The sequence below is a fragment of the Ambystoma mexicanum genome, chromosome 13 (assembly GCF_040938575.1).
Source record: "Ambystoma mexicanum isolate Mex_15411 chromosome 13, UKY_AmexF1_1, whole genome shotgun sequence".
Lineage (NCBI taxonomy): Eukaryota > Metazoa > Chordata > Amphibia > Caudata > Ambystomatidae > Ambystoma > Ambystoma mexicanum.
Genome location: NC_090938.1, coordinates 138,639,786 through 138,667,675, shown reverse-complemented (window position 1 = coordinate 138,667,675; position 27,890 = coordinate 138,639,786). Strand labels below are relative to the sequence as shown.

At 44.6% G+C, this 27,890-nt stretch overlaps 1 protein-coding gene and 1 long non-coding RNA gene across 8 annotated transcripts in view; one reads left to right on the top strand and one right to left on the bottom strand.

The window, feature by feature from the left end:
* The window catches only part of LOC138520988 (uncharacterized), a 258,021-nt gene extending 247,213 nt beyond the window's left edge, over positions 1-10,808 (bottom strand). Inside the window, exon 1 of the long non-coding RNA XR_011282901.1 lies at positions 10,711-10,808. This is a non-coding gene — a long non-coding RNA (uncharacterized lncRNA). The remainder of the gene's footprint in view (positions 1-10,710) is intronic.
* The window catches only part of SCUBE3 (signal peptide, CUB domain and EGF like domain containing 3), a 785,923-nt gene that overhangs the window by 735,009 nt on the left and 23,024 nt on the right, over positions 1-27,890 (top strand). For all 7 annotated transcript variants that reach the window (XM_069633481.1, XM_069633476.1, XM_069633480.1 and 4 more), the window contains 2 exons: positions 8,694-8,891; positions 9,544-9,696. In XM_069633481.1, coding sequence (XP_069489582.1) covers positions 8,694-8,891; positions 9,544-9,696 — 351 coding nt within the window. The remainder of the gene's footprint in view (positions 1-8,693; positions 8,892-9,543; positions 9,697-27,890) is intronic.

Here is a 27,890-nt window from a genome sequence, read left to right as displayed (position 1 = left end):
GTAAACTCACTCAGTCCCAGTTACTAGAATAGGCATATCAAGTGATCCTTGACCAGGCTTCACTATCCAAAGTCAGGAAAGAGTGAATTTTGGGACATGACTTACGCCTATGTAAACATTCAGGAGAACTAGGGTATTAACTTAGCCTCCTCTCTCGGATTTCTCTAGATACCACTGCTGAGGTCCTCAGATTCAGTTTGAGAAACTCTTCTGTGCTTGGTCCTATCAAGGGAGACCCGGAGGCGGGGGTACAGAGGTCACTTTTGGACACAGGATGTATTTTCAGTCGATCGCGGCGCTTAGGAATTGGTTTAAGACACCTTCCACCAGAACACCCAAATGAAGAAAAGAGAAACACTTGTGTGGAGCAGACCACCTCAGTACACCTCATGGAGGTGATTAAGACGAGTTGCACTAGGAGTTACCTTGATCAGGCGGTGACAGGCGATCTCATTGAACAGATTCAGCGAGGTAGACCAGGAGAGAGCTGGTCAGTCCACCAGTAGGCCCAGGAACACTTCCGAAAGCGCAGAAGGCACTGATCCTTGAGCTGGGGTTGAGAATGGTTATTCCTATTGATCTAGGGATCAAAGCACCAAAGGTCCTCTTGAGATCAAGCAGGGCTTCACCGGAACTTCACTGGAGTTTGTGCTGGTCAGCTGCAGGGGTCGTCTTTGGCTTGCCAACTGACTGCTCTTCTCCGTAGAGGACTTGGCTCCAATGATGATCTGGAGAATGGCTGCAGAAATCCTCTTTTCATCCAAGATTTGTCTGGGAGCTTGCCCATGGCCACCAATGGAAAGGATCTGCACCATTCAATCCTGGACGGCTACTGGCCATAACATCTGCCCAAGAACAGACATTCGGGCACCTGAATGTGCACTGGGACCAGGCAGTCCATCATCCAGGGTCACACACAAACCACTGCTTTGCCCATGAAAGCATCAACTTTACCCCAGAAAGGGTACTCAATATATGGCATTTGCTGACCTGAGAATGCAGGAAGAAGGCCAAAGAACAATATGGCCAAAGGACAAGCGAAAACCTTGTGGCACGCCCATATTAGGATGCTAACCACCTTTAGTAGCCCTTTGCATTAAATGCAAATGAGTGGGTCGATAATTGGCACCAGACTTCTGACATTTGTTTTACCTTTCCATAGTTATGCTGTTGCAGGTGTGATTGTTACTCAGGGATATAGCTAGAAATGTGTCCGGTGTGGGCAAATGGGTGGGACCCTGGATGTGGAGACACGGTCCACCGTATAAACTACACAATTGCGCACAATACCACTACTGCTTGCTCGCTTCCCGTATCTCTGCCTTGCTCGGTATGCCAGTAAATTATGCAAGTGGGTGGGAGGCCGCTCCCTTTTCAAGTGCAAGTGTGCCGACATGTTTTTAGAACATAATACAGTTTCTCTCCTGTAAGTGGGCTTTATGGGATGATCAGAGCTGCCTAGACGGTGGTGACTACTCTTGGGCATACACGTCTCTCTTCCACAAAGGGACAGTGGTAATTAGTAATGTCATGTGCAATCTAGTGCCCCTGCACGTGACTGATGGGAAAAGCCCGGAAATCCTCCTTATGTCCACACTGGGCCCAGCATCAAACAGCAGGTGACGCAACCTGACCGCATGGCCACCCCCTCAGCCTAATCACGTAATGGTCAGGCTGGTGACTTTGTGACAGTCGCTAACACAGATCCCTCAGAAGATCCAATTCCTGTAAACACATCCAGTAAAAATATTCAAACTGTAACCAGGAGGATCTGTAACACAGTTCTAGGACTGGTCACTGCGTTTTTATAAATTGTACCAGCAGAAAGACTCTCCTCCCCTTGCAAGGTCTTGGCTCCTTTGAACTAGAGAAACTAACCATCTGCATGAATACTTCTTTACTAGAGCAATCCCGACTGATTTTGCAGAGGTCAAAGTGAGAGGCCCATATCTCCAAATCTCTGGAACTCCAATAGAGGGCCCAAAGCTGAGACTGTGTTCCTTTAGATAATGTATTTGCACAATGAGCAATAGATCCAACCTTTGAAAAGGAAAAGGTCCTGTTCGGAAGCCCTTGTGAATCCTTACGAAAGGAGCAAGAGAGACATGAAGAACAAATTTGTACCAAAATGCTTTCATCATCTTTCCATCAGCCTAATGCTGCCATTGCAATGTCTTCTTACTATCTTTAGGAGGGATCAATCTTGACAGGATTGCAGGCTTGCTACCTTTCGAAGTAGCAGAGCGGTTAGCCTTTAGGCTGTCTGAGGTCCATTGAGTAGCTGTACAGATGCTGAACATTAATACAGATATGATGGACACAGCATGGAGAGCTGTTAGGCAGAGAAACTTTGGGTACAACTGGGATCAAGGTTGGGCTCTCCAGCAGACCCAATCGGGCTCCCCTGGACAGGGAAAAGACAGTCTGAAGCTGAATCCCTTGAGACAGGAGGAACTCTCAGGAGCAGCAGACTGGAGGTCGAATAGTTTCATCCCTGTACAGGGTCAGCAGGCAGCCCGGCAGGCTAACATCTGTCCCAGGCAGACCCCCTCACCATGATTTATGATGACAGTTTCAAGGTGCGGGGACCAACACATTCAAACGGGAAGGGGCTGTCCAATAATGGACAGACAGCTACCTTACATCTGCCTAGCTGCAGAGCATGCCCCTGGCTGGAATGGGGTGTCAGGGGGAGCGGGGTACCGAGGACACTCTTCCGTTCTTCTTGCAAGAGTGCTGTGCTGAGAGAATGGAGAGGAAGCTAAAAAGAAAAGATGCATCCAATGAATGGGGCGTTAACCACAAGGCTCAACCATTTCGATTATTTGTTTCTCAGATAGCAGTATTGTAGCTAAAATATGGTGCATGATTGTACACATGGGAAAAGAGTAGATAATGTTTTACTGTCAGAAGCCTGTTATGTGCACGTCATTAAAGTAACGCAAACGTTACTTGCAGCTAAGAATAGGGGACACAGTAAGTCCCTACAGCACTCCCTTTAAGGCGATTGCCCTGTAAAAACAAAATTGACAAGTAAATAGAAGATTTCCCAGCGCTGGTAACAATAGGGGCTCACCAGCGCAATCCAAGAAAGGGTTGCATTTGTATTGAGACTTCAGAAGCAGTCCCTCTTGCCACAAAAGTAAAGTTTTAAAAAAGCATTGGCAATGGCCACAGTTTTGCCTTTTCGTGGACACCGAGAGGCTTTGTGTCCCTCCTCATATTCCATGTCCCTCCTACTTGTACTGTTATGCAATAGTTTCAGATTACAGAGTGCGCTGTGTCACCACCTAGTAGCTAAAACCCGCGAAAAGAAAGCAAAATGTTTAGGGATCCCACAAAGTGGGTCCAAAGAACGCCAAACATTGAATTCTGCCCTAAAACGCTGCTTGACCAGAAACTGTTCATTTTTATTTCTGTTGATGTTTGTTTTTCTCTTCTTTCTCTGATTCTCGAGCATTGGATCCTTCGGAGACCCTCCAACGATCTGCCAGGTCTTTAGCCCCACTATCACCTTTCACTGATGGATTATTTTGCTCACGGGCCTCATCAATGGCAATACCAGAGCATACAGCTGCATGTCTTTGCTGCAGCATATACTGACATATGTGTTTTCCCTTCCAAAGCCCCATGCCCACAAAAAAAAAGCCCAAAATATGCCAACTGCGAAGCTATATGTGTGTTTCCAAGGGAATTGCACAAAGTCCTATTTTCCTCATAGGGCAATCCCCCCATTCGCTCCCCAGTCTCACCATGCCCCCCCCCCAACAAACACATGGCCTCTGCTCCTCCCAGGCATCCCCTCCCACACACATCCTCCTCCTCCCTGCCCCACACACACACCTGTCCCACACCTTTCCATGCTGCGCAATTCTTGGACACGAGGCGCAGGAAAGATTTGAGTTGCACTTTCAGTGCAGAAAAATTACGTCACTGAGTATGCATGTTTCGACTTTATGACAAATTTCCTTTGCATTAATTCTTCATCAGTGTTACAATCAGTGGTCGAAGTGTACAAAAAGAAGTAGTGGAACTATGTTCCCTACTGGCCTGCCCCCACTCTCCACAAGCCACATCACCACGCCCCTCCCATGCACAATACAAACCCCCAAACACATGTGAGTGCTGTTTAAGCGAATGTTCAGTGCAGTGCAGTGGAAGTGCAAGTTTCAACTTCTTCCTACACTTTTATTTTAAAATGAAACCATTCCGTAACAGTTTCTTAAAAATAAAATAAAAAAAAGAAGCATAGCAACAGTAAAACGTGATAAAAAAGAAGTAGAGGAGCACCGCTCCCAGTTGCTCCCAGTTGCACTTCAACCACTGGTTATAATGGTGTCCTTTAAGTAAAACCAGATCACTTAAGTAGACAGAACTGCACCTTGCGTATTGTCCAAAGAAAAGAACAAGGGAACTGAATAGGGCCTCTATATAGTGCACGCGTCTCCTTTTCGTATGACTGTCTCATAAATCATCAAGCAAAACTCCAACTGTAGAGTGATGTACCAGAATCGGAAACTGTGGATATAAAACACTTTTATTTCTGCCAGTCTAATAGTGATGATACTTGACTTTTATCCTCACCATGAGTTACTGACCGGTTCCACTGGATTTGGTTTGCTAATGAGTAGAATAGTTGATAGAATGTGATGATTGACTGCTGCCCAGAATTAAGGGCTTGAACTACTGTCTTCACAATATACATTGAATAGTGAATCTGCCCCTGACATGGCATGGTCTGATGCATGTCTCATACTCCTTTTCTGACAGTCAAGATGTCCATGCCCTGATCCCTTTCTGATACACCCTTTCTGACACTCTGATAACATACCCTGATCCCTTTCTGATACACCCTTTCTGACACTCTGATGACATACCCTGATCCCTTTCTGATACACCCTTTCTGACACTCTGATGACATACCCTGATGCCTTTCTGATACACCCTTTCTGACACTCTGATGACCGTGCCCTGATGCCTTTCTGATACTCCCTTTCTGACACTCTGATGACCGTGCCCTGATGCCTTTCTGATACACCCTTTCTGACACTCTGATGACATACCCTGATCCCTTTCTGATACACCCTTTCTGACACTCTGATGACATACCCTGATCCCTTTCTGATACACCCTTTCTGACACTCTGATGACCGTGCCCTGATGCCTTTCTGATACACCCTTTCTGACACTCTGATGACCGTGCCCTGATGCCTTTCTGATACACCCTCTCTGACACTCTGATGACCATGCCCTGGTAGCTTTCTGACACACCCTTTCTGACACTCCGATGACCGTGCCCTGATGCCTTTCTGATACACCCTTTCTGACACTCTGATGACATACCCTGATGCCTTTCTGATACACCCTTTCTGACACTCTGATGACCGTGCCCTGATGCCTTTCTGATACACCCTCTCTGACACTCTGATGACCATGCCCTGGTAGCTTTCTGACACACCCTTTCTGACACTCCGATGACCGTGCCCTGATGCCTTTCTGATACACCCTTTCTGACACTCTGATAACATACCCTGATGCCTTTCTGATACACCCTTTCTGACACTCTGATAACATACCCTGATCCCTTTCTGATACACCCTTTCTGACACTCCGATGACCGTGCCCTGATGCCTTTCTGATACACCCTTTCTGACACTCTGATAACATACCCTGATGCCTTTCTGATACACCCTTTCTGACACTCTGATAACATACCCTGATCCCTTTCTGACACACCCTTTCTGACACTCCGATGACCGTGCCCTGATGCCTTTCTGATACACCCTTTCTGACACTCTGATAACATACCCTGATGCCTTTCTGATACACCCTTTCTGACACTCTGATAACATACCCTGATCCCTTTCTGATACACCCTTTCTGACACTCTGATAACATACCCTGATCCCTTTCTGATACACCCTTTCTGACACTCTGATGACATACCCTGATCCCTTTCTGATACACCCTCTCTGACACTCTGATGACCATGCCCTGGTAGCTTTCTGACACACCCTTTCTGACACTCTGATGACCGTGCCCTGATGCCTTTCTGATACACCCTTTCTGACACTCCGATGACCGTGCCCTGATGCCTTTCTGATACACCCTTTCTGACACTCTGATAACATACCCTGATCCCTTTCTGATACACCCTTTCTGACACTCTGATAACATACCCTGATCCCTTTCTGATACACCCTTTCTGACACTCTGATGACATACCCTGATCCCTTTCTGATACACCCTTTCTGACACTCTGATGACATACCCTGATCCCTTTCTGATACACCCTTTCTGACACTCTGATGACATACCCTGATCCCTTTCTGATACACCCTTTCTGACACTCTGATGACCGTGCCCTGATGCCTTTCTGATACACCCTTTCTGACACTCCGATGACCGTGCCCTGATCCCTTTCTGATACACCCTTTCTGACACTCTGATGACATACCCTGATCCCTTTCTGATACACCCTTTCTGACACTCTGATGACATACCCTGATCCCTTTCTGATACACCCTTTCTGACACTCTGATGACCGTGCCCTGATGCCTTTCTGATACACCCTTTCTGACACTCTGATGACCGTGCCCTGGTAGCTTTCTGATACACCCTTTCTGACACTCTGATGACCGTGCCCTGATGCCTTTCTGATACACCCTTTCTGACACTCTGATGACCGTGCCCTGGTAGCTTTCTGATACACCCTTTCTGACACTCCGATGACCGTGCCCTGATCCCTTTCTGATACACCCTTTCTGACACTCTGATGACATACCCTGATCCCTTTCTGATACACCCTTTCTGACACTCTGATGACATACCCTGATCCCTTTCTGATACACCCTTTCTGACACTCTGATGACATACCCTGATCCCTTTCTGATACACCCTTTCTGACACTCTGATGACATACCCTGATCCCTTTCTGATACACCCTTTCTGACACTCTGATGACCGTGCCCTGATGCCTTTCTGATACACCCTTTCTGACACTCCGATGACCGTGCCCTGATCCCTTTCTGATACACCCTTTCTGACACTCTGATGACATACCCTGATCCCTTTCTGATACACCCTTTCTGACACTCTGATGACATACCCTGATCCCTTTCTGATACACCCTTTCTGACACTCTGATGACCGTGCCCTGATGCCTTTCTGATACACCCTTTCTGACACTCTGATGACCGTGCCCTGGTAGCTTTCTGATACACCCTTTCTGACACTCTGATGACCGTGCCCTGATGCCTTTCTGATACACCCTTTCTGACACTCTGATGACCGTGCCCTGATGCCTTTCTGATACACCCTCTCTGACACTCTGATGACCATGCCCTGGTAGCTTTCTGACACACCCTTTCTGACACTCCGATGACCGTGCCCTGATGCCTTTCTGATACACCCTTTCTGACACTCTGATAACATACCCTGATCCCTTTCTGATACACCCTTTCTGACACTCTGATGACATACCCTGATCCCTTTCTGATACACCCTCTCTGACACTCTGATGACCATGCCCTGGTAGCTTTCTGACACACCCTTTCTGACACTCTGATGACCGTGCCCTGATGCCTTTCTGATACACCCTTTCTGACACTCCGATGACCGTGCCCTGATGCCTTTCTGATACACCCTTTCTGACACTCTGATAACATACCCTGATCCCTTTCTGATACACCCTTTCTGACACTCTGATGACATACCCTGATCCCTTTCTGATACACCCTTTCTGACACTCTGATGACATACCCTGATCCCTTTCTGATACACCCTCTCTGACACTCTGATGACCGTGCCCTGATGCCTTTCTGATACACCCTTTCTGACACTCCGATGACCGTGCCCTGATGCCTTTCTGATACACCCTTTCTGACACTCCGATGACCGTGCCCTGATCCCTTTCTGATACACCCTCTCTGACACTCTGATGACATACCCTGATCCCTTTCTGATACACCCTTTCTGACACTCTGATGACATACCCTGATCCCTTTCTGATACACCCTTTCTGACACTCTGATGACCGTGCCCTGATGCCTTTCTGATACACCCTTTCTGACACTCTGATGACCGTGCCCTGATGCCTTTCTGATACACCCTTTCTGACACTCCGATGACCGTGCCCTGATCCCTTTCTGATACACCCTCTCTGACACTCTGATGACCATGCCCTGGTAGCTTTCTGACACACCCTTTCTGACACTCTGATGACCGTGCCCTGATGCCTTTCTGATACACCCTTTCTGACACTCCGATGACCGTGCCCTGATCCCTTTCTGATACACCCTTTCTGACACTCTGATGACATACCCTGATCCCTTTCTGATACACCCTTTCTGACACTCTGATGACATACCCTGATCCCTTTCTGATACACCCTTTCTGACACTCTGATGACCGTGCCCTGATGCCTTTCTGATACACCCTTTCTGACACTCCGATGACCGTGCCCTGATCCCTTTCTGATACACCCTTTCTGACACTCTGATGACATACCCTGATCCCTTTCTGATACACCCTTTCTGACACTCTGATGACATACCCTGATCCCTTTCTGATACACCCTTTCTGACACTCTGATGACATACCCTGATCCCTTTCTGATACACCCTTTCTGACACTCTCATGACCACGCTCTGATGCATGTCTGACACGTCCTCTGTTATGCATTTGGATTACAGATCGTCAGTGTGGCGGGGAACTAGGAGAATTCACTGGGTATATTGAGTCGCCTAACTACCCAGGGAACTACCCTGCCCACGTGGAGTGCACTTGGAATATCAACCCACCACCAAAGCGGAAGATTCTCATCGTGGTGCCCGAAATATTTTTGCCTTCAGAGGATGAATGTGGCGATGTCCTGGTCATGCGTAAGAATTGTAAGTCTGCATCAAGTATATCACTGGTCCTGCTATAGCAGATTCCTTGCAAGGAAGTCGTCAAAACTCTGACCAGGGTGTGTGGACTAGTTCACACCAGGTCAGCATGGAGGGGTAACGACAGAATAGTAGGGCTGGTGTGAATACTTGGGCACACCACCGGTCTGTACACCCTTGCATAGTAAAGCCTTCAGCCTGGACTGGGGGTGGACAGCAAGGCTGTGAATGGGGTGCTGGTGTTAGGATGGGTGGAGTGAGTGAGGGTGGAGGACAGGTCACAGTGATGACGAGTGAAAGGTGCGGTGAGAATGAAGGGATGTCGGGATGAAGGATTGAGGAGGGTCTGAAAGAGGATGGAGGCACGTCGGAGTGAGGATGATGGCAATAATAAGGAGGTTGGAGCGAGGAGAAATCCCACAGTGAGGATGAAGGAAGGTCCGAGCACGGGTGGAGGGAGGTCCAAGTGACGATGGAGGGGCTATGAGTGAGAATGAAGTGAATACTGAATGAGGATTAAGGGAGGTTTGAGTGAATATTAGTAACTTTTGCAGCGGAGCTAAATAAAGGTCCGAGTGTCAATGAAGGGAGGTTGGAATGTCATTGAGGGTAGGAGGGAAGACGCATGTGTAAACATGTTTAATCTTCTTGGCAGCCTCTCCTTCTTCCATCACGACCTATGAAACATGTCAGACCTACGAGCGTCCCATCGCCTTCACTGCCAGGTCGCGCAAGCTGTGGATCAACTTTAAAACCAACGAAGCGAACAGTGCCCGCGGTTTCCAGGTTCCGTATGTGACGTACGATGGTAAATATCCACTCTTTCAATCGTCTTTCTGAGATTGTTGTACTTCTTTTCGCCGGGGAGGGCTTTGGGGGCGGCGGGGGGCGATGATTGTCTTAGATTTGCAATTACCTTGTCTTTCAATGTAGCACCTCCGCTTACTCAAAATATCATCTTAATAAATGGTTTCTCACATTCTGTTTCTCAATACTGCTAATAGACAAATAGACAAACCTTATGTTTGAATACTACTGTTGTAAGTAGAAGAATGCCGAAGGCCAGAGAAGATAGTGAGGTTACAAAGTCGAATGACACGAAAACAATGAAAAAATAAAGAAAGGGGGGCTTATTTCCCCTCGTGTAAATGAGGGAGGAACGATAACACAGGGAAGCATCCACCCTGGCATTAAAGCCATTTTAGAGGTTTCCCTAGTTTGGTGGTAGGCTTACAGCATGCTTATCAAACTGTTCTGATATCTGCCACTAGGTGGCAGTAGATGCAAGCTTACGCTTCAGTACAAAGCAATACGGCTTGCACGACTAAAAGATTAGCTTCTCCCTATGCTTCTTCAACATGTGTATACACATTTGTAGTAAATAGTTCATACAGTCAGTTAATACTTGGTCCTATGTCCCTGGTCTTTTGGACGTCTTCGATGTAACATATTGCTGCTTTTTCCTGCTGTCTAGCAGTTCTTATCCCGGGGATTCACATCTTTTGATTTTATGATAGTTAGCCATGCTTGGCAGTGAGTGTTACAGGTTAGGAGCAGATCTATAATGCACATGCTAGGCATTAGAAAAAACACTGTAACAGTGGATAATTGGTTTGTGAACTTTGAAACCTTACATATACAAAAATATAGGTATTGCATTGAATTACTCCTGCACTAATTTACCATTAGGAAAGAAACATAAAACGAATCTAATAGCAGCAAGTATTAAAGACACTTGTTTCTCCAATAATCCAATAATGCATGTCACCAAAACTCTGTGGAAAATTAAACACTTAAATCATAAACAAAATGACAAAAATACCTTTAGAAAGGATTGCGTTTTCCCACGTATTCCTCCTCTTAAGATATCTCTCCTTCCAACGCCAGCTGCTTTGGAAAATGTTTTGCTGTAGAAGGCGCCGCGTGTCGTCGTTGAAACTGAATGTCCTTCGAGGGCCACCCTCCCCTCTGGAGATTGACGACATGGATAGTATAAATAGCACCCACTGCGCCAGTTACTTCAGTTCCGTTTTTTAGCGAAAGCTTTTGCTTCAGATTCAGCACAGTTGTTTCTCGCAAAACTTCGTCACACTCGAAAATGTCTTCTTCTACCCCGAAGACCGGGTTCAAGAAATGTGTTGAATGTGGATCTAAAATGTCAATAACGGATCCACATCCTATTTGTTTAGGGTGTCTTCGCACTGTCTCCAGGACGGCGGCTGACTGTGGATCCTGCCAATCCCTGACGGGTAAAACACTCAAGGAGCATAAGGGAAGCTCGCTGGGGTAGGCCCCTACTAAAATCCCCTTTCACAACTTCATCTAAAAAGCTTTCCTTTGGGATGAATCGAGGGGTGACTCTCTGCTGAGGAAACGTTTGAAGAAAACTTCCCCTTGACGCAGTGTTTCTTACCATTCCTCTTCATCTTCGAAGGAACTGCACCATAGATCCCCATCCTCATCCGCCCACTCCTCGCCTGAGCGCAGAGTAGCCTGGCTGGGTAAGTCAGTGACTAAAGCTGAAAAGGAGGTACTTAGGCTTCAGATGTAAAAAATATTCCAGAAGGCGGCAGGCCCCCCTCGAAAGAAAAGGTGAAGAGTCATGACCCTGTCACACCTTCCAAGACTGATAAGGAGGAAAATAAGGCTAAGGCTTGCGCGCCCTCGATTCCGGGTGAAAAGCCGCCAGCTCATCGAGAGCCCTTGAGGCTGCGATTCGAGGACAGGCCCATCCCTCATCCTTCGGAGACTCCTTCCAGTCGGAGGTCGAGCCCTTCAAAGCCAATACCATCAACTTTTGAAGGCATCGAAGCCTTTGACGCCTTTGAAGGAAACTGAAATCTCTTTAAAACCACTTCCGAATAAAGAGTTTTTCAAGTCCTTTTTTAAAAATTTTGAAGAACATGAGCCCTCAGATCAGGATACACTATCTTTTGGGTTGGAATATGATACACCCAATGTTCCTGATGCCTTGATCTTGGAGGAATCAAGGATGAGGGATTTATATGGTATTCTGAAAAGCACAAGTGGCCTTGATACTTCACCAAATTTGAATTCGGTAAACCTGATCCATCTGAGCACGTTGAGGCATCTTACAGACAGTTGATGAACAGAGTAATGGAGTACCTGGGATGGGGCAGAACAGCTCCACCTTCTGAACAAGATGACCTTACAGACATCTTAGATAAGGGTGCCCAAATAGACCCTATTTTGCCTTTTCATGTAACCCTTCACAAAAGGGTAAGAGCTAATTGGCAATCACTAGAGTGTATAGGCCTTCTAGTAATAATCCAGAATATCTTCCGAAGGATCCTACTATGGAAAGCCTTTGGTTCAAGCAGCAACTTCCACTTCAAGACAGGCAGCATATCCTACAATACCATCGGACAGAGATGACAAGCGTTTTGCTGCTTTGGCAAAAAAAGTATTTTCAGCTGGTAGCATGGCTTTGAAGTCTGCCAATGTCACTTGTGTCCTTGCAAAATGTACCCACACTTTGTGGTATTTCATCTCTATGGCAGCTGAGCATGGTACCATATCTTTTCATCGACAGACTTTTTCGATGTTTTTTTACAAAGGTTTTTCAACAAAAAAACTCCTTGAAAAATATAGGGGGGTGGGAAAGTGCTTATAAGGGGAGGGGGGTCAGCAATAGAGAAAAATCAATAGGGGATGCAGGGCATATTCAACTGGTTTTTTCATTGAAAAATATTTGTTAAAAAACCCAGCGAAAGAATTCTGACGATTAAATGATATACAACCCTGAGCATATCCCTGAAGGAGAGGACAGAGAGGGATTCCTAAATATTGGGAAGAATGGGAAAAAGGCTATGTGTGAGTCTATCCAAATAGGTTTCAAGTCTGACGATAGCATTAGCAGAGCTATGCAGCGAGCATAGTTATACGCAGATTTGTGTGGTTGAGAAAGTCTAGGTTTGCGCCTATCGTGCAATCTAGACTTCTCAACATGCCCTTTGACGGCACTCAACTATTTGGCAGCAATGCTGACGAGTGCCTATAGAAAGTACAGACCCGAAAAGCGGCAGCCAAGTCTCTTAGTGCCGCCATCAGACAACGACATGCTTCGCACCCCAATGCACCGAGTTGGAAGGGTAAGTCCGTTCGCTATCACTCCTCATTTGGAAGAACAAGGGGACTGGCCAGTCAAAGAGGTAAAAAGAAATTCCCTCATGGTGAACAAGAAAGAGGTGCTAAACCTACCCAAGAAACGGCTTCTTTACTCTCAACCGCTGCTGCCTCAAAACCACTCTGAGGCCTAAATCCACAGGACCCCAGTGAGAGGCAGCCTCACTTAGCATCTGGAAGAATGACAGGGAATTACTTCTGATGCTTGGGCATTGCAAACAGTAGCCCACGGTTACTGCCTTCCCTTTCTAAGAAGGCCTTGTATCATCCACCGGGGAGCCACTCCTGCAAAACTCTGGATCCGTTCCTCTTGCACAAAATTTTGAGCCTGCAAAAGTAAGGTGCTATAAAACAAGTAGCTGTGATGGAGAGGAACAAAGGGTGGTACTCCCCTTTCTTTTTGATCCCCAAGAAGGAGAGATGATTGAGACCCATTTTGGACTTGAGAGTTCCTCAAGAAGGACAAATTCAAAAAGTTCACCCTTTCTCCAGCTTCAGGATTGGATGGTGTCATTGGACCTTTAGGATGCTTACTTTCAGGTGCCTATCCATCACAAGCACAGGAAGTACCTGAGGTTCGCGGTTGGCGGTTCTCATTATCAGTTTTGAGTTCTGCCATTCGGGCTGACCTCCGCCTTGAGGTTTTCACCAAGTTGATGGCGATGGTGGCCTACCCCTACCTGGTCTATTGGCTGATGAGGGCCCGTACTCCCGAACAGGTCCTGGAACATCTCAGCATAACCTGCCATTCTCTCCACAAACTGGGTTCTTCCCTCAATTTCAAGAAGTCCCACATGATAACTTCCCAAAAGCTCCAGTTCATCAGAGCAGTCCTGGATGCATCCTCAGGAAAATCCTCGCCACCCGAGGTGATAGTTTAACACATTCAGCAGATGGTCACCAAATTTCAGAATGCCCTGTGTCTTCTGGCCTTCAATTGCCTGAGGTTGCTTGGCCTCATGGCATCCTGCATTTTCCTTGTGCCAGAGGCTCGACTGAGAATGAGATCCCTTCAGTGGGCCCTTAGGTCCCAATGGTCTAAGTTTTCAGGCAAGATGTCGGACCTATTTCAAGTTCAGAGCAGGGTCGCACAGGATCTCCTGTGGTGCACCTGCAAGGACAACATTTTGAAGAAAGTACCTTTTTGGCAACCATGGCCGGAGATAATGATATTTACGGAAACCTCCCTTATGGGTTGGGGAGCCCACACCAATTATCTGATTGTCAGCGGTCGTTGATCTTCATCAGAGTCCAAACTACACATCAACCTTTTGGAGCTGAGGGCAATCAGACTAGCGCTAAAGGCCTTTCTGCACTATTTATTTGTATTTGTATTTTTGTATTTATATTTGTATTTTGTCATTTATATAGCGCTCTTTCCCTCTTGTGTGGCCTCAATGCACTTTTTCCTTGGTTGAACGCCCTTGGTGACCGTAGTCGATGTTGTTAGAGGTTCTAGAGGATTAGCTTAGATGCGTGTGTTCATGTTTGCCATTCTAAGACTTTGGTGGCTGGCAAGGCTCAAACTAAGCAGCCCAGTAGCGGTCAGACACGTGGGTGGGTGCTCTCGAGGTTAGAGTTAGATTGCTGTTGTTGGGAGAGTCTATGTGAGGCCAGTTATACCGGGTGGTTGTCGCTGTATGCTAATGGCAGAGATGTTGTTGTACTTCAGGTGTTTCAGTCTGGACGGCTATGTGTGAACTAGGCGGGATGTGCTTAGCCGTAGACGTGTTCTATCGTGCATGGATGTTTGGCCGTGCCTGCGGCCTGTGTCCACGCTAGTGGTGTGAGCAATACATACTGTGGGCTGCAAGAATTACTTGTTTGCCCGGGTCTAGAATTAAGAGTCTATCGGCTAGACTAAATACAGAGACCTAAAAATGCAAGTTGTGTCTGGGACTTAACACAACTAGATTTGAGAATCCTGTATAGTGTGAGGCCTACACCTAACAATGCAATTCATGTACAAGACTAAACAGAGCGACCTAACAATGGCAGTTGTGTACGGGACTAAACATAGCTATATTTGAGAATCCTGTATAGTGGGAGAGAGGCCTACACCTAACAATGCAATTCGTCTACAAGACTAAACAGAGCGACCTAACAATGCAAGTTGTGTATGGGACTAAACATAGCTAGATTTGAGAATCCTGCATAGTGTGAGAGAGGCCTACACCTAAAAATGCAATTCGTCTACAAGACTAAACACAGCAACCTAACAATGCAATTTGTGTACGGGGCTAAACAGCTAGATTTGAGAATCCTGTAAAGTGGGAGAGAGGCCTACACCTAACAGTACACTTCGAGTACAATCCTATACACTGCTAGACTTGAGAGTCGCTTATAGTGGGAGAGAGGCCTGTGCCTGATAAAACAGTTGAGTACAATACTAAACACAGCTAGATTTCGAGGGTTAATTGAATAGTTGAGTACAGTGCAGTGTGGGAGGGAGGGTGGCAGTGTAAAATAATCACAATGTTTTAGATAAGTTAGAGGGCCTGGGGTCACGGGTGTTTAATACCAACAAGGCCCAAAAATGGAGGTAGGAGCACAAGGCTTAGGGGGACACTCACCTGACTCTGGATGGGAATGGAGCAGCCGAGGTCCATGCTGGCCGGTAGACCAAGAAACAGTAGCAATCCTCCAATCGGGGCAGGGGGGGCGCAGCGGGAGACGTGAGAGCTCGATGGAGCTTCAGAGGTCCTGGGGGCATGGGTTTTTAATCCCAACAAGGCCCAAAAATTGAGGTAGGAGCACCAAGGCTCAGGGGAACACTCACCTGGCTCCGGATGGGAATGGAGCAGGTGAGGTCCACGCTGGCCGGTAGACCAGGAAACAGCATTGTGATCCTCCAATCGGGGCAGGGAGGCGGAGCAGGAGGGCTCGATTCGGGAAGAGGGAGCAGGTGGGGAGAGCAGGCAAGGTGGGGCCTCAGAGGGCCTGGAGGCACGTGTGTTTAATCCCAACAAGGCCCAAAAATGGAGGTAGGAGCACAAAGGCTCAGGGGGACACTCACCTTGCTCCGGATGGGAAAAAGGATGGTGAAAGAATGTCCTGATAATGACGGACAACACAGTGCCCATGTATTACCTCAACAAGAGAGGAGGTGTAGGTTCACTACCACTGTGCAGAGAGGCAATGCAGCTCTGGTTCTGGGCAATTGAAGAAGGAATCTCCATATCAGCAGTTCACCTGGCCGCAGAGGAGAACACAGCGGTGGATGCTCTGAGCAAGCAGAGCACCGTCTCCCATGAGTGAGAACTAGCTCAGGATATCCTTCAAGAGATCATCACATTTGGGGAACCCCTCAGAAACATCTGTTCACGTCCAGTGTCAACTGGAAATGCAAACTGTTCTGCTTCAGGGAATTTCCTCCGAGAGGAGCTCTAGGGGACACGTTCGTAGAACTGGGAGTTTCCACTCCTGTATGCGTTTCCTTCATTCACCATCATTCCCCATGTGATCAGGAGGTTGAACAGGTAATTGCTCTGGATTGGGCCAGGAGGACATGGTACCCGGACCTTCTGGACATGTCCATCTGCCCTTCAATGCGTCTTCCTCAAAGAGAGGACCTTCTCTCGTGAGAGGAGAATCAGGTTCTCCATCCAGAGGTCAAGACCATCACCCTTCATGCATGGTTTGCGAGAGGTTGAGATATGAAGTTTGGGACCTCCCGGAAGACGTGATGTAGATTTTGCTTTTGGCCAGAAGGCCAGCAGCAAAGTCTCTGTATCGATGCCGTTGGAACAAGTTCTGCAGCTGGTACAGAGAGAAGAATGCGATCCTTTCCAATGTGACAAACCTATTGGGTTGTCATTCCTATTGTATCTGGCGTGACGGCATCATGAAGCAAGACACAGACAACAGACTTAAAGTTAAAAAAAAGATATTTATTAACTTAAATGTCTGTCAGGATAGTAGAAGGCCTAACGTGCCCTATGCTAAGATGGGATTTCCCTACCTGAATGAAATTAAGGAAAGTCTGAGTCAAAGAGTTCAACTTTAAAGTCTGTCTGTGTCCAAAACCTATGCTTGCCCTCACAACTAAAGCTAAACAATGTGTAGCGATGTCAATAATCAAAGCAATGGTGATCATCACAAGGTTCTGAGCTTCTTCCAGCACTTAGCTCCTTTTTTCCGCTCCCCTTCTCCAAGTTCAAGAATGTTCCACAACTGTCTCAGAATTACCTTTCTCACGTTCCAGTTAATACAGTTCCACAAAATCCTCGGGGTTCCCTTGCCCAAGTTCCAAGCAACAGAGTTCAAAAGAAAAAGGGGCTTGAGGCTTTGTTCTCAAGGCAATACTTGCCGTTCCTCAAGTCTCAGGGTTCCCGTCCCCAAGACTTTAGCTCAGCCACTTGTACTTGTTTCAGTCTTTCAAAAAGTTTGAACACAACTCAAGGTCAGCCTGACCCTCTTTCTGGATTGTTTCACCAGCTCAGTTGCAGTGCTCCTCCTTAGTTTTCTTAGTTTTTTTTCACAATGTCTTTGTTTCTCACAGTTCTGGGCTCACTGGTCTAGGCGCAGTTGTCAGACCACATGGTCCACTCATCACAGGTTGTTTAACCAGGATCCTCTGGGTTCCTCAGCACATACTTGTCCCTGTGTACAGAGTCACTATCCTTGTTTCTTTATTGGCCCCTTGGCTTTATGTGCAGTATTTACATTCCTCTGGCTTCTCCTGCTCAGCCTCGTGGTTCTGCCATAACGTGTTATACACCTCTTGCCATTCTTTGGCCTTGCCTCATTGCATTCACTTTGTGGTGGTGTTACTCATGTCCCACCTTTTATGGCACTCTTTCACACTTGGGCTTTTTTTCACAATGTTGTTTTCATATGGGCACTTTCTCTTTGGCTGTCCTCTGTTATCTACTTTTCCCATAAAGATGTACTCAATTCTATATTCAATAAGCTTAATTGCATGGTTTTATTCAGTTCTGTATTCAATATGCATTCGATGTGCTTAACTTCAAGTTTCCTTTCAGTTCGATATTCAATATGAATCCGATATGTTTAATTTCAAATTTCCCTTTTTATGTTTGGTATTCAATATGCTGTCAATATGTTTAATTTAAAATGTCCATCCAGTTCGGTATACACTATGCATTTGATATGCTTAATTTCAAGTTGCTATTCAATTCGGTATTCAATATGCATCCAATGTACTTAATTTCAAGTTTCCCTTCAGTTCTGTAATTCATTACCTATTTGCAGCCTACTAGTAACGCCCCGGCTGTTGAGTGCCTCTCCCCAACACTCACCGGTCCCCAGCGTTGTTCCTCGGCGGCTCTGGCTACTTCTGTACTGCTTTGTAGGTCAGCCGGCCAGCTCTGGCAGGTCCCGTTCGCACACCAGGATCTGTTTAGCCCACACTGGTTCCTCCGCAGCCTCTGTGTGGACACAGGCAGCGTCCTGCTTTCTCCTGCACTTTCGCAGCTCCAGTTGCTGATTCCTCAACACAGATGCTCCCTCTCCTGTGAAAGCTCAATGGACCAATGTTCCTTGGGCTTTAATGGTTTTCTTGGCTTCACAGGTCCCACCATGGCTGCATCCAGCAAAAACAGGTCCCCTGATGGTCTCCTCCCCACAAGCCTCCCTATTTTCTCTGTGGTGTTCTCTGCCTCTCTTTATACACCTGCAACTGCTTAATAGGTTGCGGGTATGGACCCTTCATTAAGTTTCCTGGGCCATGATTAAGGGGACATGCCGGACTCTCACCATACTCTGCAGGCATTTTCCTCATCCCAGTACCAGAGTGGTAAAATGAAGGTGCAGTGTTAATTACTCTGTCTCCTCTTCCTCGTCCCACTACTTTCAAAGGTTACATGTAGGGAAATGAGGGGCGAGGTCTTGCAGTAAGTAGCCCATAAAGGTTGGGGCGGGTTAGTCTGGTCATCAATAGGGAAAGGGGGACACAGTGTAGGTACCCCATACCCAATCTCAGAGGACACTCCATTCAGGTGATCCTCCCTCGCTTCTCCACCCGCAGGGTCAGGATCCAAAAGCGATGGCCTTTCCCTGGCCACCTGAGAAGAGGATAGAGGGGTTTTAGGAGTGAGGATACTCTCAGGATTCTCGCACCGGCTAAAATGGGGCTCCAGGTTGGCAGTGTCAAGGGTTACTTGGCTGTGCTTTCAATTTTTAAGCGCACATCTGAACAAACATCTTATTTTGAGATTGCACTGGTTATTCCATTTTTAAAGAGGCTCACAAATGTGTTCCCTCAACTCCCCTTTGTGGTCCCTGTTTGGGATTTAAATCTAGTATTAAAGTTCCTCATGTGTGCTCCTTTTGAGCCACTTTCACTCTTGCGCTTTGAGGCTTTTTACATTGAAAACAATCCTGTTAATGGCTTTAACATTCACCTAGAGGAGGAGAGAATTACAAGCGTTTTCATGTAAGCCACAGTTGTGGACAAAGACAAAGTTGTGTTGAGAGTTAGACCTACCTTTCGACCGAAAGTGGCTTCAGATTTTCATATTTCACAACATTTGTATTGCCAACGTTTTACCCTCCTCCTCACCCTAGTAAGGAGGAGGAAGACTGCACAGACTAGACCATAAAAGAGCTTTGAGCTTCTACATTTCACGTCTCGCTAAACTAAGATAGGATGACCAACTTTTTGTCAGTTACACTGGGCAAAAATTGGGTCTGGCAGTTGCTAAGCAGTCTTTATCGAGGTGAATAATTCTATGTATTGCAGAATGTTATAGGCTGCGGGTAAAGAAGCCCTGGTAGACTTGTGAGCTCACTCCGCAAGGAGCGTGGCTACTTGATCTGCCTTACAAAGAGGGGTGCCAATTATGGGCATCTGTGCGGCAGCCAAATGGCCATCTGTTCACACCTTCACAAAGTACTATTGCCTAGACTCTGCATCAGGCCAGAAGGCAGGCTTTGGAAAGGTTGTCTTCCACACCATTCATGACAAACACTGAAATGTATAATTTATTTCTGACAATTCTTACTCCCTCCTCCAGTATCATACTGCTTTTGGAGGCTGTCATAAGATGAGGAATACGTGGGTGGGCACAATCCATTTGAATAAAAAGTTACTTACCCATGGTAACATTGTTTTGACAGGATGTTCCTCCATCATATTCTTCATCGCCCATCCGATCCCAGTAGAATTTCCTTACATTACACCTTTCGTTCCTTGAGCGTCTCACTCTTTTTGACCTCACTAACGCTGATTATCCTTTGGGAAGAAGGCAAAAAAATGTTACTAAGTAATGGGTGCAGTGCATGCTATTTATACTATCAATGAAGTCCACCTCGAGAGGGGACGACGGACCTCAAAGGACATTGAGTCGATGACGCACAGCGCCCTCTAACACAAAAGAATTTCCAAAGCAGCTGACACTGGTAGGCAAGCTATCATAAGATGAGGAATTTGTGGGAGGAAAATCCAGTTGAAAGAACATTACCAAGGGGAAGTAACTTGTTCTTCTCCCGTATCCTGTCACATAGAACATTGAGTAAAGAGGTGCTTAGGCCTTTCAATAATTTCCTCCTCATTAGATAATCCACAGCTTTGTTGGTATTAAGGTTTTGTACATACTTCAATAGGTTAAAATGCAATTGGTTAAAAAACGGATTCTCATAAAAAGGCTCCTCCATTTCATGTTTGGAAATTGACAGTTATGTCAGCTCAGCTCCTAGTCTTTTTTCCTCTCTATTCAAATGATGATATTAATTATATTGATAACTGTATTTCTGGTATTGCAACAGCCCGCCTTCGACAACATCCGTGTTAGCATTGTTAATGCTCCCGGCTAAACATTTAATGGAAGCATTATTTTACCACACATGATTATCTGAATATTAATTTCATTAGATAACTTATTTCCTATAGCATTCTTAATATCTGTATACAACGAATTATTAGGAGGGTATAAGACCTTTGGGTTTAATAATAACAGTCTCCTTTTAACTATAGCTGTACTGACAACACACCAAGCTCACATTTTACCACAGTTATCAGCACACAATCGGGTATAAATATATTAACTGATCAACAAACTTCATCTCATCATCATTAAGCTGCTAGTCCCAATTTTGGTAGCAAGGAAATGTATCGTGCCGTCACCTTCATGATATCTTGCCAGCTCTCCTCTTCTCAAATATAAAAAGAATCATTCAAATTAGACACTACAATTAATAAATGTGCCTCTCGTCAGCAGAGTTCTAGCAAAAACATCACAAAGTAAGGCAGCAGGTTTCACCCATGATATGTACCTTAATATGCAGAGTGCAGATGACTGCACGTGTTTCAGAACCGTGTTACAAAAGATGTTCTTTTTGCTGCTTTACTCCTAGAAACCTCTGTTGAACTCCCTTTCTTTGTGCTTTGTTTAGACTCCTAACAATATGACACGGGGAACCTTTTTGTATAGTCACTCTTAGACCTCCGCGACTTGATGCAACATAATAGTATTGCAGTGTTGCACCGATGCATGCAGATAACGAAGACACAGAGTTCCCCTACTCCATTTGTAGTAAATGACAAAAGTGGTTTCTGCACACATCTATTGCTGCGCCACAGGGAGTTCAGTATCAACCAACACCAATTTCTCTTAGTTCATCTTATATTTATTTATTGATCGCCCATAAGGATGACACGTGTTTCGGCACCCTACGTGTGCCTTTTTCAAATCTGGGCATAAATTGTTTGATGTTTAGACTCCTGCCCGGACTTTTTGGAGGTCAGTTACAGCCTTTTGCTTTGCTTCCCTTGTCTCTATATAATTCTTATTCATATTGTTACTGAGAGACTATGTCCCTCTGTAAATTTCTTGTATTGTCAAAATTGCACGCATCACCTTAAAGTGAAGTGTGTTTAGGATACTTTATGTCCTTATAACTTTTTCTATGATGGTGTTTGAGTTACTTTTATAATGTGCCCAGGATAAGCTGGTGGCAGTATATATTTTTCTGCTGTGTGTCCTACTTTTTTACACATGCACTTTTGCATTTACCAAAAGGAGTGCTAAAGGCGGCTAACATTCAGGTGCTGCTAGCTATTCCATGCAATGCATGCAATACTAAGCAGATTCACAAGCTTCAGAAGACAAACATTACTTGCTCAGTAATTTCCTTCTGTGGCTTGTAACTGCTTAGAATCCAATGTGTTTTCCCAACCTCGCCACATTGAGGCTTAGACTCAGTACAAAGCACAGCTACATACAAACAGTGCATACACATGTCTTTCAGAAAAACACATTGAGGACATTGAATGGTGAAGGATCATGTCCCTGTACACGCAGGGTAGGGATAGGCATTATGGCTCAGGTTAATCCAACAAAAAAGTAAAGTCTACAAAGAGTGGAAATAGCAATGTTATGGTATAAACATTTACTATATACCAGTACAAATTCAACCATGAAACCTGAAATATAAACAGTATCTCAATACCACTGCAAATCCATCTTTAACACTCACATCAACTATAATATTCATGTAACCAGTTCATAAATATACGCAATTTACATCTCCTGTATCATACTAATACATATAAAGATGACTTTATAGTCAGTTCTGACTTTAATATGATTTTTAAGACGTCTATCAGTGAATATGTACGAAATGCATACATCTCCTACATCTAATGTTCGTATAGAAGATGCACATTAATTCCGAATGTGTGTTGTAATGGGGTGTGTAGCAAAAGCATGTGCAGTAATGCGTTTGGTGTAAGAGCACATGCTTTAAGTATATGTGCATATGTGTCGTAGGAGTGTGTGTCGTAAGCATATCCGTTTTAAGCCATGCAAAAGCCATTTGTTTGTTTCCTTTGCAACAGGAAGGGATGGTGATCCAGTAAGTAACTCCAATATCGCAAGATGAATTATTGCATACAGCTTCTTTACAGATCAGCACAAAACACCTCTTCCGTACACTTCATACATAAAAATGGGGGACTTTTGCTTTCATTGCAAAAGTACCATTTGATGCAATTTGTAAAGCAGCAACATGGAGATTAATGCACACCTTTACACAACATTATTGTGTAGATATGCAAGCAAGAGCAGATTCCCAGATGGGACAGGCAGTTTCAACGATTTTTTTTACAACTGTTCCTGCAGCTCACCCGCCACCTTCGAGGTACTGCTAGTTAGTCTAAGCAAAGTATGTGAATCTAAGCAGGTTCACAAGCCTTAGAAGACAAACGATATTACCATGTAATCGTCTTTCTGTGGCTTGTATCTGGTTAGGATCACATGCGCCGACCCAGCCTCCTAAGGAGGAGCTGAGGTTCAGTACAAAAACATGGCTGCACTCACGCAGTACACTCATGTCATGTCAGAAAAACAATTTGTAGACATTGACGTCTGAGGGATCATGAATCAAAGAACACGTAAGCTAGAATTAGTGTGACAGGGACGCCCCGTCAACACTCTTTTTTTATTTGAAAACACAAGATCTAATACTCTGACCCAATCACTACATGTATTGTTTATTCATTGTATTATATGTAATCAATTGCATATAACTTGGAACATATGTCAGTGATTGATATGCATTAATTTCAGTATTGTGTGCAAAGTTATATGATTAACTACATCACACATAAATAACATATATATGTTTCTGAGGCTTGTGAATCTGCTTACATTCACTTGCTTGTGGTTGACATCTTGTTTTTTCAATTCGAAAAGGGGGGCCCACTGGGGCGTTTCTATTACACTATTCCTACCATACGTGTACGGAAACCTATGAACCTTCACACATCAACATCATTGGTTGAACCCATGTATGTGTGAAGAATAATTTGTTATCACCCAACAGTTGAATTGTCGCCGTATCGTTTGAATTTGCGAAAGCATTCTGATAAATGGCTCAATTACTTTTTCACCTTCCAGGCACACAGTAGGGAGAGAGGCGGTCTATGCAAAGCATGTGACTCTAAGCAGACCAAAAGCTCCAGAAATATATCTGAACACACACACAAATACACACACACACTCATTTTTTTGTTTGATAACCCTCTTTAATACAGTATATTTTTCTGCAGAGTTCTGTAGTTATACATTTTTTAACATGCACAATTTGAAGCTGTTTTTAATTACTTTGTTTGCTGTTATTTAATTTAGAGTAGTTACTGGAACATTGAATACAAAGGGCTGGAAATGATTTAGTGTTTGTCCTCACAGCAGACACTTTGAACTGATAATTTATGTTTGTATTTTAAATTCCTTAATAGGAAATGATTTCAAGTAATACAGGTTGGAAGATAAAAAATAGTTGCTGATTTGTACTTATTTGTTATAGAAATTACAAAATTGCACTTTTTTCTTGTGACAATATTTACTCTGAAAATAGAGAATTGGTTGGGTTCTTAGTCTGAAAACTGTGCAGCGATTACTACAGACATTGAAAAAGCCAAAGCACTCCCGATTTAGCACCAATTAATTTTTTCCAAATTGATTATTTCTACTTCCTAACAATGGGTTAGAGCACCAGGTCAACATAATAGTTTCTATTATTCTTTGTTTTGTCGTTCTTAGTTTTTCACTCGATCTTTGCATCACACCTCACAGCATGCAACTTAGTAAAAATATTACTTATTTAGACTTTCTTAGACCTTTGCCAGGCCGTTTGACCACACTTTCTACAGTGCAACTCAGTTGACCTTTCATCGGTTAAGACTCGGACCGTCATTTGGTATTTGGGCCATACTTCCTCATGCTACTCAAATTATTCTTTAGTGGTTTAGACTTCCTTAGACTTTTGTTGTATCTTAGGACCATAATTCCCAGCATGCAACTCATTTGACTTCTCACTCGTGCGTTTTCTTTCGACCTCACTTCCAAGTGTGCATTATCATTGCCTTCTCATCACTTTATCATTATCACTGGGACCCTCAACGTCCATTGCCGGTTTAGGGCTAGTCCCTCCCCTGTTAACTCCTCTCATCCATTTGGGACTTTGGCCTCCTGCCAATTCTCTCCTCTCAGTCATCTCTTGTGATCGTTATCAATCTCCACTTCACAAAATACCATCCATTTCCTTACTCTTCGAGACACCCTTGTTGCCCAAGGTTGCCGCAGTTGTCCCTTCCCTCTTCCAAGCCGGACATTTCATGGACGAGTTTACAAGCTGTCCCTCCAATTTGCTTTTCTGCCTTTTCTTCTCTAAGTGTCTGCACAGACAGGCCAATATTGCTTTTAGCCTGTGCCGTTCTCCATTTAACTCAACGGACTGCATTGCCCTTTCCCGGACCACACATACCTTGATTTCACTTACTGCTCATTCTTATGGCACATTGGAAGTAGGGCTTCTATTGTTCCAGTCACATGACCATTCTACCCAAAATGATGGGCAGCACCCTCATAGCTATGTAAGTAGTGGGGCAGCTTGTCAGCTGAGGGTGTTTCCAAAGGGTGGATTTAAAAAGTGCCACCAGTTAGACATGTTTGGCCGGTTAACTGGTGGGAAAAATGTGTTGTAGATAAACATCACACATATTTAGACCTAAAGTCGTCTTGTTGGATATCTGAATTCATTACTAAAAACCTTTAAAGTCAAAAAGCTGTCCTATGTTTTGTAAACGCGAGTGCAATTGCCAGTAAGATACAGGAGAAAGTGCAAAGATTTGGTTCACTACATGCTTCGAAAACACATGATCTGTTTCAGCCGATTCACATTCAGTCTTGGTATTAATGAACAGATGGTGGAAAGGGGATGCGTCCATGGTTCAACATGATCTGATCTTTAAGGGATTGTCAATCTTAAGCAAATCTTGTTCATCAGGGACAGTAGGCGATTGGGAAGGTATTTTTAGATACACAGCATGGCAAATATTTGAATAAGGATGGAAGTTATCTAACGGCCGCCCAAATGTCATACTCAATGTGTAACTGTTTTTTTTTCCCGAACTTTTTTGTGTGAATCTTTTTAGTACACAGGAAACTAAACTCTTTTTATGTGATTTCAATTTTCATCTTGATTGTCCTGATAACAATGCAGGCCAGTATGTTTTTTGGATCTGTTAGGGCTTTTAGATGTCCTTCCAAATTTCAGTAGTCCTATTCATATGCAGATCCATTAACTTGCTCTTGTAATAGGTAAAGATGTAATTATCCAGAAACAAACTATATTATCAGTCACCCGGTGTGACCATGATTAGTTTTCTCTATTAGTTTGTGGTATCACCATGGCATAGAAAGTCCTACCAAGACTTCATAAAAACCATATCTAAGGCAGTACATATGCTCCACTATTAGTATAATGCTGTACCACCTGAGAATGTGGTAGCATGGACAGAGCGGTCATGCTTATTTTAGGAGGGAGCGAGGACTGTAGGGAGGTGGACTGAAACACTATGTACAAATAAATGGTTTATTTAAATACAAGTAGACCAAGATACATCTTTGGAACGGAAAGTACTATCAACATTATATAAACACAATTATATAAACCAATTCAATACTTATGGGATACAACCCAATGTATAACCGTGTTGAGAATACAATCAGTAGCCAAGGTGAGTCAGACCTACAACACATTCGGAATGGCAGTCAGCAATTCTTGGGGAAAACAGATTAGACATACTTTTAGTACCATCAGTAATTTGAGGGTAGTGGAGCCAGTCAGTCATGCAGTGACAGTCAGTTATAGAAATCACATAATAAACAAACCCTTTTACAAGTATACACCTTGCAGCATTACTTTTTAGAACTCAGTTCAGAGCTAGTAAAATAGCGCATATACTTTCTGGAGAGGCCTCAACCTACTCAATGATAAGTATGAATACTCAACAACTATTTTAGAATGCACTAAGCAAATCATGGAAAGCAAACCCCAATTATGTTTTAAGAAAGACACAATGTACCGAGGCTGGAGCACGGGTCTGTTCGGAGAGAGACAAAAATGAGGTGTTCTGCTCCTTTTATGAACGATTATATCGGCCCAAAGGTGAGGCACTGTAAGCTGAAATTAGGGAATATCTTGGCGCAATCTGCACTTCTTTGTTATCCACGGAGGCTTCTAGATCACTGAAAGTTACTCTCTCTGAAGAGGAGCTCAAGAGGGCAATTAATGATCTCCGCTCACGTAAGAGACCTGGCTCAGATGAGCTGGGGGTGGAATTCTATAAGGAGTTTTGAGATATTTTGATATAGTACTTGCTTCAGATGTGTGAGGAGGCACTGAGTAGAGGAATTGTCCCGGAGACAGCGCACAAAGCCGTCATTACGGTTATACTGAAACTGGGTAATGAGGCTTGTGAATGTGCATCATACCATCCCCTGTCACTTAGAAATGGTGAGGCCAAGATATTTGCCAAAGTGATAGCACACCATTTGCAACCGTTGATGGCATACCTTATCCATAACGAACAGTCAGGGTTTATACCCAGCAGAGCCACGCCATTGAACCTTTAGCGGTTTAATAACATAATGGCGTGGGTGCCCTAAGATTCAGGTGCAGTAGCCATATCATTAGAAGGCATTTGACACAGTATACTGCTCTTACTTGTTTGCGGTATTAGAAAATACAGGTTTCGGGCCCTACTTTATATCATGGGTGCAGTTGTTGTATAAAGAACACCCTTATGATAGGGGGGGACCCTTTTTTTGGGGGCATACAGTTGCCAATGTTAGACTGCTCTATATCAAAGAACTGAATTTTGGGGTGCATGTATGTGCCGGGCAAATTTATTGATTGGAAAGAATTGAAGAGTTATGCTGGTGAGTTCCCAGTGCAGAGGTTACACTACTGGCAAATGCAAACTGCATTTTGGCTGTGATGGCCAGAATACCCAAGTGAGCCAGATGTCAGCCCGGGTGAATTGTATATAAATGAGACTGTGGGTGGCTCCTCAAAAAGGGTATCGGTGCTCTATGATCGCTTGCTGTG